The 12,814-nt window shown below is 33.4% G+C and overlaps 1 protein-coding gene and 1 pseudogene across 1 annotated transcript; one reads left to right on the forward strand and one right to left on the reverse strand.

Annotated features, from left to right (window-relative positions):
• Positions 1 to 385, reverse strand: LOC109009445 (annotated as a pseudogene).
• A 6,734-nt stretch (positions 386 to 7,119) lies between these two features.
• Positions 7,120 to 8,212, forward strand: LOC109009430. Its single transcript, XM_018989884.2, has one exon. It carries the CDS (start codon positions 7,214 to 7,216, stop codon positions 7,778 to 7,780), a length of 567 nt encoding a protein of 188 aa, XP_018845429.1. The 5' UTR covers positions 7,120 to 7,213; the 3' UTR covers positions 7,781 to 8,212.
• The last annotated feature ends 4,602 nt before the right edge of the window (positions 8,213 to 12,814 follow it).

Below are 12,814 nucleotides of genomic sequence, written 5' to 3' on the forward strand. Positions count from 1 at the left end.
TTAACCAGCCAATTGATGGTTGTAGATGTATTCAATTGCAAGATTATAGGACTCAATTTTATCGGCTTCCTTATTCGGAATCTCCAGCTTGAACTCCTCTTCAAGAGCCATTACAATCTCTACATTGTCCAAGCTATCCAAGCCCAAATCATTATGGAAATGGACATCAGCATTCACCTTTGAGGGATGGACTTTGGGAAGCTTTTGACGACAAAGAAGACTCTGTTGATGACCTCGTCCTTGGTTAGATGATCGTCGCTGTGGGATGACAGGAATCGGAGGGAACCACTGTACAGAGCCCGTGGTAGCAATTTCGATCCGGTTATGATTAGGATTTGAATTGGGACTCGAACGTGAAGAAGCATGGCTGCCCTCAACGCCATCTCTCTCTCTCTCTCTCTCCCCATTTGTAAGTGCAGGTTGGTGTTGTGGATCCTATCATCAATCTCCTTGAGTTCCTCGTCAGCATTCTTTCACTACTAGCCTAAAGGCTCCGAAAGGTATAAAGCAAGAGTTCAGCCTAAAAGTTGCAAGTAGATCTTGCGATGTTGCGATGTGCAGATGAGAGAAATGTAGGGAAGAAGATGGTAGAAAAAAAATTGATAAAGAGAGAGAGGGAACAAAATGTAGAGGAAATGTAGAAGAAATAAAATTTTTCATCAAAACTAGTGTCCGGTTACGTGGGGTTCTCCCAATCTGATTACAAGGAGAATTTCTCAAAATAAAATACAGGAATTAAGGAGGGAAAGTATTTAAAATGCGGTGTGAAAGATGGGTGTAGTATTGTCGGTACCATACATCATAAGTACAAGAGAGAGGATGTATACTACATGATTTTTTCTTCTAGGATGTATACTAATACCAAACTTTTAAATAGGTACTTCGGTCAATTTTTTGTTAGAAAATCAATGGCATAATGTGTTACTCAACTAATCAAAGATTGATACGTGACATAGTATCAATATTCTCATCAACCAATTAGAGGTTGACACGTGTATACGGATGTCACACCTTAATAATGCCGTTAATTTTTTATCAGTAAGATTAACGGAGGTAATGAATTGCAAGTTTTTTAAAGTTAAAGTATCAAATATCGTGAAATTTATTTAAAAAAAAATTAAAACATAAATATTATTTTATGCTTTTTATTTCAATTATTTTATAGAGTTAGTCTAAAAATGGAAGCTATTCCTACAAGCTCATACAATTATGTTTAAAAAAAATTTAAAAATTATAATAATATTTTTTTAAAATTGATATTCTTTTCCCTTTTACTCCATTCATTAATGGGACTGTGCATGCAATCCTCCACTCAATACTGCAAATAAACTTTTTCTATTTTATATATATATATATATATATATATTGTCCATAAAAAATATCACAAATATATTCCTCACATACACATAACAAGCAAGCTGGACCAAACCTGGTCCACAAGTTCTCTCTATTTTGTTTTCACAATTCAATTCCAGTACATTTTTTGTTTCGAAATAAATTTAATTACCTACGTAGCATGCCTTCAATTTATTATAAGAATAATGTTAATTACAAATTTTAAATAGATAAATTTTATGCTGACTCTTTATAAAAAAAATAGATCATATTAAAAATAAATAGGACTTTTTTTGCACTCTTTATGATGACGTGTATATATATTTTTTTGAGTGGGACTACTATGCCACCCCACTCTTATCGCTGGGCGTACTGTCTAGTGGTTTTTTTCACATTTTTAATATATTTAAATATTTTAAAAAAATAAAAAAAAATACACCAATACACTTAAAATCACTTACTTAATTACTAAGTAAGAAAAAAAAAATTTGACCAGTGGTCAACTAGGGCGGTACACTTAGGTGGGCAAAATAGTTTTTTCCTTTTTTTTTTTTTTTTATACAAAAAAACCATACCAGACTTGTCTATTTGTATTTTGAGTCTGTACCAGTCGTTTTTCTTCTTGTAAATAGCAAAGACCCCAGCTACACTAACTATATCTATATTCAATAATTAAGCATGTTCATCCGGACCTGGATTTCTTATGGCCCGTAACAAATCTGGGCCAATACTCTCATAGAAAAATTTGGATACACCTAGTCCGGATATCGGGTGTACATTTCTAGCAACTAAATGAACAGAAATTCAAAAGAAAAATGTATATTATGTCTATGAATTATCTATTTATAGTTTTTTTTTTTTACTCTCTTCTCCACGTGACTTTTTATTAGTGGTCAAGGAGTATGAACATGTTCTTTGGCCCATTGATTGTTTTCTTACTAATTTTATTTTAAGCATCACATGCATTGTAATAGAACTAAAAGACGTGGGTACAACTGGTAAAGAGATTTTACAAATAATGTTTTGACGCATTTAAAGGATGGGGTTTTACTTTTCAATGTGTTAATTAAAGACTATAATTCAAGTTTATTGTCCACAAAAACCTATTTTTTTAACAATTTTAAAAGTAAAAAATAGTGTAAGTGGGATCATTATGTCCATCAATTGAAAGTTGAGTTAAAATCATGTTTAACCTTTCGAATTGACAATATGTCACTATTTCTCTTTTACTTTTCAACCGCATGCATGCAATCGTGTGAATTACTATATATATAAATTATATTTATATATATGATATAGACATTAATATGAATTAGCTCAAAAGATTAGTTTTTGAAAAAAAAATGTACAATCTGAAACCCGAATTTTTGGGTTTCAAAAACTCGAATTCTTTCGGGTTTTGGGCCGGGTATACCTAGGTTACCGAGTACACTATCTGGAATCCAGGTGAACGGTGCTATTAATAATGAAAAATTATATTTACAGTCATAAAGTATGCAAGTGCTACACATTTTTTTGAAAAAAAAAAATGAACAAATATATGAGTCACTTGAAAAAAATATAACTTTTTAATGGTGAATTTTTAAAATGAATGCACCTTGCATAACTTATGATTGTATCTATCACTACTCTTCAACAATATCTCCTTTACATTCCTCTCACTCCTCTCTCTCTCTCTCTCTGATTCGTCTCAAGCACACACGTACACACAAATGGAAGCACCAGCACATGAAACAAAATGGGAAGAAAATATCACTGTAGAACTCATAATCCCAACAGCAGAGGAAGTATGGCCATTCTTGGAGGACTTTTGCAACCTACACAAATGGGCTCCTAACATAATCGACAAGAGTCACATTGTCGAAGGGATCTACGGCTAGCCTAGCCTCGTCCGCTACTGCGCTACCACCCCAACAAAAGTACGGGACGGGCGCGAGCAAACAAAGCAATTGTGGGTCCATGAGAAGTTGATTAGGATAGATCCCATCAAGAAAAGTTTGAGCTACGAGGTCATGGAAAATAACATCAGCATCAAAATTAGGGTTGTAAAATTTTTAGTCCGGATTGAAAAAATCGACTCGACCGAAAATATGTTTGATCGGTTTCAATCCTCCATTTGTGAGGAATTTGGTTTTCGGTCCGGTCTCGAGATCTGTGAGTTTTGGACCGGACTAGATCAAAACCGATCGAACTATATATATTTAAAAAAATATTATATATATAATTTCTTATTTTATATTTTAATTGTATAAATTAATTATGTAATTTTCATCTAATCTATTGTCATTGACCATATAAAATATAAAATAATATATGCTATCAATTAATAATATATCATAAATTGTATGATAATATATTTCATTATAATATGCAGATACATCATACATATTCTACTATTGACACTTAATTTATGTCATTTCCTTTACTTCTTTTAGTTTTTTAACCTTTTTTTTTCTTTTATTTGGAGTTTGGATGATTAGGAATTTCTTAAAATTTATTTTTCTTTATTTGTATTTTTAATTTTATTAGTATAATTGATAACCTATTTGGATGGATATGGATAACTTTTATTTATATTTTTTCATTTTTTCTATATTTTTTATTTATTTAGAGTTTTGATGTTTGGCATATTGCATCTTTTCAAGTTTTATTTTTCTATTTTTGTATGTTAATAACAATTTAGGCTAAAAATAGGATAAAAGTTTGAACTTGGGTCGAAATTTGACTAGCAATGTTAGTTGGGCCGAATGTGAAAAAACTGACCCATTTGATCGTGTCGAACCGAACAGTATGACCCAGTTCATATGGGAGTTCGGTCTTGTCCAGGGTGAAAAAATCCTAGACCGAAGATCTAAAAAATTCCCTATGGAGCAACCAGATCAGACTAAATTCACTCATAATCATGACTCTTGTGGCAATACTCTCAATCTCGGTATATCCAACCAGCAAGGAAAGCAAACAAGGGTGCAAGATCCAATGGTCATTAGTCACTGATCCGATTGAAGGGTGGAGACAAGATGAGTTTGCCTATTTCGTTCGGGCTATGCTATCTTCCATGGCAAAGAAAATAGAAGATAAATGAACCACCGAGGAGAAAAAAAAAAGACAGAAGATGCCCATACGCGATATATCTTCCGTGGCAAGTTAAAAACATAGAAGAACTGCACTCTTCACATATAAGAGTGAACTCACACTCTTCTACGTGTTATATGTTGCACTCAGCTCCTATCCATTAATTAAGGTATCGTTTAGATAGTAAGATGAGATGAGATGAGATGAGATGAGATGTTTTTAGATAAAAGTTAAATAGAATATTGTTAAAATATTATTTTTTAATATTATTATTATTTTGAGATTTAACAAATTTTATTTGTTTATTATATTTTGTATGAAAATTTGATAAAATTATAATGATAAGATGAGATGAGATAAGTGAAGTTGCACTCTTCTACGTGTTCTATGTTGTTGTTGTTGGGGTTAATCCCAAAATAATAAGTTGCTGTGTGTGTGTGTGTGTTGCATTTGGAATTAAGAATAAATATTGTATGTTTTGCGAAAATAAAAACCAGATGTTTTTGGTGTCCATTATAGGTACTTCATGTGCATTCTAAACTATTTTTGGTAAGATATTATTGCGTGTTCCAGAATATATATAGTAATATTGTTACTAATTTTGGTAAGATTGAGTGGTAATTCCTCTATGATTTTAGCTCTTATATTGAGTCTTCTCTTGAATTCATGGTAAAGAAGATTGACGATGCCCTCCAATATATCCGCAACCTGAGACTTAGCTCTAGATTTATGTTATTTATAATGTTATTTCTCGATTTCATGCTGTGCTTTTATAATATTTAACCTACGTACTTGGGAATAAAGAACGTACATCACCATGATATTAAACCTGTATGTAGATAGATTAACGTACGTGATCTAATACAATTAATCCCTATTGATCTAATACAATTAGTTTCTAGATCGATCATGAATATAAGCTGGATAACAAATGAATATTATATTATTAAGTAGTTAATGCTGCCTTTTAAATGGGAAAGGCTTCAAATCGGTAATGGTGTAAATTATAAGTTTACTCCCTCTAATGAAAATAGAACACGTATGAAACTCATATGATTTACAATGGGTGCGCTTGTAGAATATTACCCGTCTCTCAAATCCCAGAGTCCCCCTCCCACTCCTTTTCGTTTTCTTCCTCCTTCATCCCCTCCCTCCATAATGATTTCAGGAAAAAAAAAAAAAAAAAAAATACCGCAGACAAGAAATGAAGAACATAAACATTATCAACTTTTCAGAGAATATCAAATAGCACCATACATCAGTACAGAAGATGACATAAATTGGGAAAAAAATAAAAAAGCAATGTAACCCCCAACTTTCAATTTGGCTGTCGAGAAATTGATGAAAAAGCCTCTCGACGTACGTAACCATTTGAAACCACACTCAGCACTTAAAAAATAAATGCATAAAAAATAAACCCAATTAAATAGTGTCGGAAATTCATCACTACATAAAACTCATACGTGACAAGCAACTATTGGTTGGTTTAAAATCTTTATTTACACCACTTCCTGCTCCAGGCAGACCCTTTTAAATACAAACAAACAAAAATAAATAAATATTGTAAATATATAAAAGTTTTTTTCATGGAAGGCAGACTAGGGGTGACCGCTGAATGTAAGGGGGTGGCAGCCCTGAAAATGAAGGGTGTGGTCCTTGGTGACGTTGCCTTTTCTCATAAAACAAATCCACGCACTCAACGCCCTTTCTGTTGTATTTTTATTTTGGAAAATTTTTTATACTACGCCATTTTTTATTTTCATTTTATTATGTAAGATGAGATAAAATCATTTATCTTATAAAATAATCCTTTGCTAGATATTTTTTTATCATCCCATAATATTACTACTTTTATTTTTACAACCCGGAATACAGGCAGCTAGAGAAGACTGGTTTCTCTCAGCTTTCTGCTCCCCACAGTAAAGCCTGGAACTGGAAGGCTGAAGCTGGAACCACTTTTTATTTTCCTCACTTCATGATACTTGTGATTGTAATACTTGTTTTTTTCTTTAAATCATCCATCTGACAAGTGCAATATCTCTCTCTCTCTCTCTCTCTCTCTCTCTCTCTCTCACATGATTGACTATGTTTCTCGTGATTCTGGAGTTCTTTGGATCAATCGGATGTGAAAAGACAAACCCATATTATTCTTTTTGGAAAATTTATTAATTTGTTTCTGCTTAATCTGAAAAAAAGAGAGCCAAAAGCCATTTTCTACAACGTCTCATGATGCCTTTCACCAAAAGAAGAAAAAGCTGAAATAAGGACTGCATATATATGTATGGTTGAACTGAATGTTCATGTGAATAACCACAGTTTTTTTGTTTCTTTCGCTTTACCGGGATTCGCAAAAGGTGTAATTCTGCAAAAATATAGTGTCGTTATACTCGGAGGACTTCTCCTCTAATATATTAACGTGAAATAATCACTTGTCCAAGAATATACGTACGCGCGCAGTAGTATTGGCTACTGTAATTAATATAGACGTAGAAAAGGCTGATATTTTCTGATATCTTCAAGAAAAATCCAGTTTATTAAGGGTAGGTATATAGTAGGTACTCTCCATCCGTCTCTCTCCCTCACACATACATTTATTGATTGCTGAGGTAACATCGTTTATAGTCCACATACATCTGCTGATCTTACCTAGGCTTCTGCAGATATAGAAGACCATTATAAATAAGATTATAAGAACATTGGCAATCCACACCTTGCTCCCCACATGAGATAGTCCTCATATTTCTGAACTCGTTCCAAAGAAAACCCTCCCACAATCCCACTTCAATTAAAGCTATCCTTCATCCTCATGGCTCCACACAGAGAAAATCCCATGGGGTCCCACTACAAGAGGGAAAACGTTAGTAAGCCACCACCAAAGCTTTCAATGGAAAGTCTCCAAAGAACAATATCCGACATCTCATTGGAGTTAAGCAAAGAAGACATCGACGCACACCTCCCACCCATATCGGAGGTAGAGGAGGCCCAGTGCGAGTGCTGTGGCATGTCAGAAGAGTGCACCCCGGAATACATAAATTGCGTGCGTGAAAAGTTCTCGGGGAAGTTAATCTGTGGGCTGTGCGCTGTGGCTGTGAGTGAAGAGATGGAGAAGAATGGAGTGAAAAGAGAGGAGGCTTTGAATAAGCACATGACTGCGTGTGTCAGGTTCAACAAGATTGGAAGGTCATATCCTGTGTTGTACCAAGCTGAGGCCATCAAAGAGATTTTGAAGAAGAGCCCGAGATCAAACAGAGCCAAGTCTCAGAGTCCAAGAGATAAGGTGGTTGATCTAAAGAAGGGTGGGCTTGCAAGGAGCTCGAGTTGTATTCCGGCGATCACGAGGGAGGTTGTCGACCGGTCGGTGGCCAATGACTGAGACACCAAAGAGGATGGGGCCGTACGTTCTTATGATATGTTGGTGCATGATCTGCTAGCTCGCGAGAAACCTGCATGGCCAATTATATTATTTGGGTTTAGCCATTCGCCAGCGGTTGCCTGCGGCCACTTTTGCCTTTTCTCATACCCCAACGTTTGCTACATGCCCTGTCCAAGAGCAGTGGCATTTTTTGTAGATGAAACGATAAACTTGCACCCCTTGAAGACTTTCAACATCTCTTAATTCCCCTACACTAACTTACATCGAATCTCTGCTCCAACTTTCACTGCATGCAAGGGCTAGTTGTTAAACGTTGTGAAGAGAACAATCATATATATCATTCTAATTTCATGATCAAGTGATCTGTAACGATGGGTACGTAGTTTGTAAGCAATAATTAATATCTTGGGTGATAGATAAAAGTCACCGAAGTTCTTCACCGATTGCGTAAATTTTTTTTAAAACATTTGTTTAATTCCTTAAACGTTTTTAAAAAATATATAAAAATCATAAATTCTATCGTAAAACACTTCCTTAACCATTAAATATTTAATCGGTGACTTCTCTCAGTCGGAGTAGAGTTTTCCTAATATCTTTAATTTGAAATTTAGTAATCATGAGTATATTTGCACTTATTTTCAAGTGCACTAGTTGATTTATATATTTAGCATGCATCAGCTACGTAACAGAATTAGATCAATTAGCGTACAATTTTCATATTCCTAAAATAATAATAAAAATATTGTCTCTATCCCAATCAAGACTTTCCAATTTTAATTATGATAAACTTTTTAAGAACATCATTAATGCTTCTTCAAATTTTATTCTGGATCTCAATAAAGATAGAGACAAATGAAAAAATGGAGAAAGATATATTGATATAGAAAAAGATATATAGATGAAAATAGAGGAAGCGAAAGAAATAATTAAAAAACAGAGGGAGAGATGTAAGAAGAAAAAGTTATATAAAAATATTATGGTATCAAAAACACATTTAGGTTGGTAGTTGGCTGGTACTCCATGTAAAACACTTATTAACACGATCGGATTGAGAGAATTTTTTGAGAATTAGTTAACAATTTTTCATATATATACAAATGTTAAAATACATACACATGGGAATGTTTTAACTATAATCTCCTAGCTAGCTAGAACCTGTACGTTAATTACATGATTCTATTAGAGCATGATCTCATTAGCATAGCCAAATGTAAATGCAAACTAAATTTTGGCTAACAATCCCTTATTAAAATGGTATATATTGTAAGAGGCAAAAGGTAAATATATTGCTTGCTAGTTACAGTAACTTTCTATGATTGTATATGGTTACTATTCACCCTGCATTGGATAATTTATATTAATTTCTCTCACATTTTGTTGCTACATATATAACATTTGTACCACTAATTATTATTTTTATATATATAGGTGCTTGGATTCATATAATTTAAAATGGGTTTGAATTGAAAAATATGAGAAAAATAAATTAAATAAAAAAAAATTATTAAAAAATTAATTTAATAATATTTTTTTTATTATTTTGACTAATAGATAGATAATCCAATATCATAATCTTTCTTAAATGAAATAGCTAAAAGATAAAATATGTGATTTTAACTTTACCTTTACCTAAGCCAATCAGAATGCTCTTAATTAGGGATGCCAAGGCCACCCGAGCCGAAAATTGGTCAATTATTATAAAAACTTTGATAAAGTTAAATTATTTATTTAAGAAGTTAAAAGTTAGTGAAAAGAAAAAAAAGGTGATCGGAAACCGCCCAAAAGTTTCTTTTTAGTAGTAGAGAGGTCTTTTTATTTTTGTTAGGATTATGTGTATAATTTTTCATTACAAAAAAATAGAGAGGCACATACTTATATACAGAATGTCAATAAACAAGTATTTTATTTTTAAGGCCTATTTTTTATAGTGGTATTCTCAAAATACCTTAATACTATTTATTATTTTTTATCTATTTTTTATTACTATTTAATATTATATTATTATTTATTTATTATTATTTATAAAATATATAAAAAAAATTCACTATCCAAACGTAACTTAAATCAGTCTGTGAGAAAATTGGGCCTCTCATCTCCAGGCTTCTATCTAACCTGGACTTGTAGGAGATGTGGCCGAGTCCGAGACCCACAATTTATTCAGCTTTAAGAAGGCCGTGCTTGGTTACAGAAAAATGTTTTGTAATGGGCTGCCTCCATACGAAGATTAAGAAGGCCGTGACCCAAACAGAACAATGAAACTTCTGAGGATAGACAAAGGTCTCCTTTGAATTCATTTATCTCCTTTCTAAATATTATTTAAAATTCAAACACAAAATATATTTTAATCTTTATATTTAAAAAAAAAAAATCAATTTACTCACCTATTCATTATCTAATTACTATAAATTTTTCAAACTTCTAGACAAAATACAAAAAATAATTTAACTTTATTCAAATTCTTCACTCTTCTTTTCCAAAACTCTAAAAAAAGTCTTAACTCAAATCAACTACTATTCACAAACAATTTTACTATTAGTACTTATAATTTTTTCATCTCATCTAATTCTCCAAATAGAGGCCAAAATCAACTAATTAGGAAAAGAGAGAAATATAAATGGTGTTTTTTGAGTGCTAATTCTGTCTCTCTTCTAGTTTCTGAGCTACATTTAATTTCCCCTCTCTCCGTTTTTAAAATATTCAAGCAACTTGGTGCACCCAAGATGCGCACGAATTTGATGTCATCAGTTTTTGTTTTTTGTATTTTTGGTTTTTAAAATGAAAAACAACGTAGAAGAAGAAAAAAGCTCTGTCAGAGTATTGGTAATGAATTAGCTAAATACCAATGCAAGTCTAAACTTTAGCTAAATGTAAGAAAAAGCCTCTACATTGGACTAGCCAATGGTCCAAAGCTTAAGACTTGATGAATAATAAATCTTAAGTCTTCTCTAAATATGGCTAGCTACTATTCACAATAGAAAGTAATATTTAATTATTTCATCACTTCCCTCTCTCTTTGAATGATAAAACATGCATGACATGCACATTATTTCCTACTGATTGATAGAATAGACACATTATTTCTACAAAGTATGAAGATTTAAGAAATATATAAATTGTATTTGCAAAAATAAAAAATAAAAAAATAATATTATATTATTATTTTAATTTTATAATGGTTAGTCCAATGTGGACTCACCTAGTCAGAAATTGATATTATAGCCAAAAATTAAGATTCGTGCTAAATTTTAGACTTGGCAATGGCTAGCCAATGCTCTCATAAATGTCATTTCTACTTTTCTAGAAAGAATAAAGTGTTCGTTCTCCGTCTTCATTTTTCTTCTTCATTCTTCCACCCTTTCCAGCATAACTTGCACACGAGATCTCCAATCTGTTGGATTCAACACGTCACGGTCGTTCAAACATAGTCTAGGTGTTGCTCTCTCATTCTTCTGCCTTCGTCAGCCCGTTTCTCTGTTTTTTATTGTTTAATGTCCTGAGACTTATATATCAAAAATAGAAATAATTTCACATCTCCTAAATAACTATTCTAGATCCATATCGAAAATAGAAATAATTTCACATCTCTTAAATAACTATTCTAGACCCGATTAAAACCCTTAGCATCGACACAAAGCAGAAAGCTCAATACATTTAGCTAGTAGGTTGTTCATTTTCTCCGAAAACAACAAGTGAAATACAAGCTATATCCAAAGAACACTAACAATCGAAATACTATAGGAGGAGATGGAGTTATGTAGAAGTGAGGAGGGAGGAAAAAAGGAGAAGAATGGAACGGGGGAACGCAACAGGAAATGGAGAAGGATAGGTTAGGGTCAGGGATCATGAAGATGAGGGAGGATTTCGTAAGTAGAAACTGAAAGGAACGTAGAGGAGATAGAAGACAAATTTTGAAACGCACCGTTTTGTGCAAAATCTTGTTACCTGCCTGCACGGCTACACTCTCCCACAACTCTCTCTTAAATGAAATGTCCCGTTTCATTTATGACCTGGAATGTCGGGTTGTGATTCGTCCGCAATGGATACTTGAAATTGCCTGAGTATAGAATTTTTCATATATATATATATATATATAAATGTATATAGTCAGATCAGGCCTGTTGAATTACAAAGATGCACGTATGTGACTACGTCTGTTTTAGCTAAACACAATCAAATCAGGTTCCTTATAATGGATCTCGTGAGTCCTCACGAGTAAGGAAAACGATTAGTATTTCATACCCTCGAACACCCACGGACGATCTTTCCATGTCTTCTCCAATATCGATCGTTGCAGCACTGCAAATTGCAGAAAAAATCCCTAGCTAGCTACTGCCCGCCCCCTGGCCGTTCCTACTAGCTCTGCAATTTGCTCATTAATCATTAATATTGGAAAAGCAACCGGCCTCATCCGTGAAATTTGAGATATTTTAGCCTGTAAAGCGTTCAATCCTCATGGAAATTGTCGATTGATAAGCTAGCTGGCCTATTATGACAACGACGTCCACTTCCCTGTTGATTCTATCCACTTTAAGATCAGATCGATTCTTCTGATCATCACTTATAAAAGACCCAAAACAGCCACTTTTTTTGTACGTACAAATGTATACACGAGTCTGAATTGAAGTGAAGCTAACTTCTTTAATTAGGAAGACATGGCATCAAAATCACTTAGTGAAGCAGAGGTACTATTCCATCTCCTAATTTACCTCATCATACATAGTGTCGTTAATTTAGTGTTACATTGCTTATTTCACTTGTTATATTATCGAGCTAATTATGCATGGCCTGGTTGCCTCTCTCTCTCTCTCTCTCTCTCTCTCTCTCTCTCTCTCTCTCCAGAATGGACAGATCAGGCTGCGAAAGGCGGTCTCCGACATATCTGTGGAGATAGGAAAAAATAGCAAGGAATTAGAGACCATTGCCATAGTGAATGACGTCGAGCAAGCTGAATGCAAATGCTGTGGCCTCAAAGAGGACTGCACCCCGGCCTACATCGTAGAAGTTGAAGAATCTTATTCAGGAAATTGGGTATGC

The sequence above is a fragment of the Juglans regia genome, chromosome 11 (genome assembly GCF_001411555.2).
Source record: "Juglans regia cultivar Chandler chromosome 11, Walnut 2.0, whole genome shotgun sequence".
Taxonomy (NCBI): Eukaryota; Viridiplantae; Streptophyta; class Magnoliopsida; order Fagales; family Juglandaceae; genus Juglans; species Juglans regia.

What these genes read in the sequence shown, in the direction of transcription:
- LOC109009430 (XM_018989884.2), top strand. Translation starts at nt 7,214, where the DNA reads ATGGCTCCACACAGAGAAAATCCCATGGGGTCCCACTACAAGAGGGAA.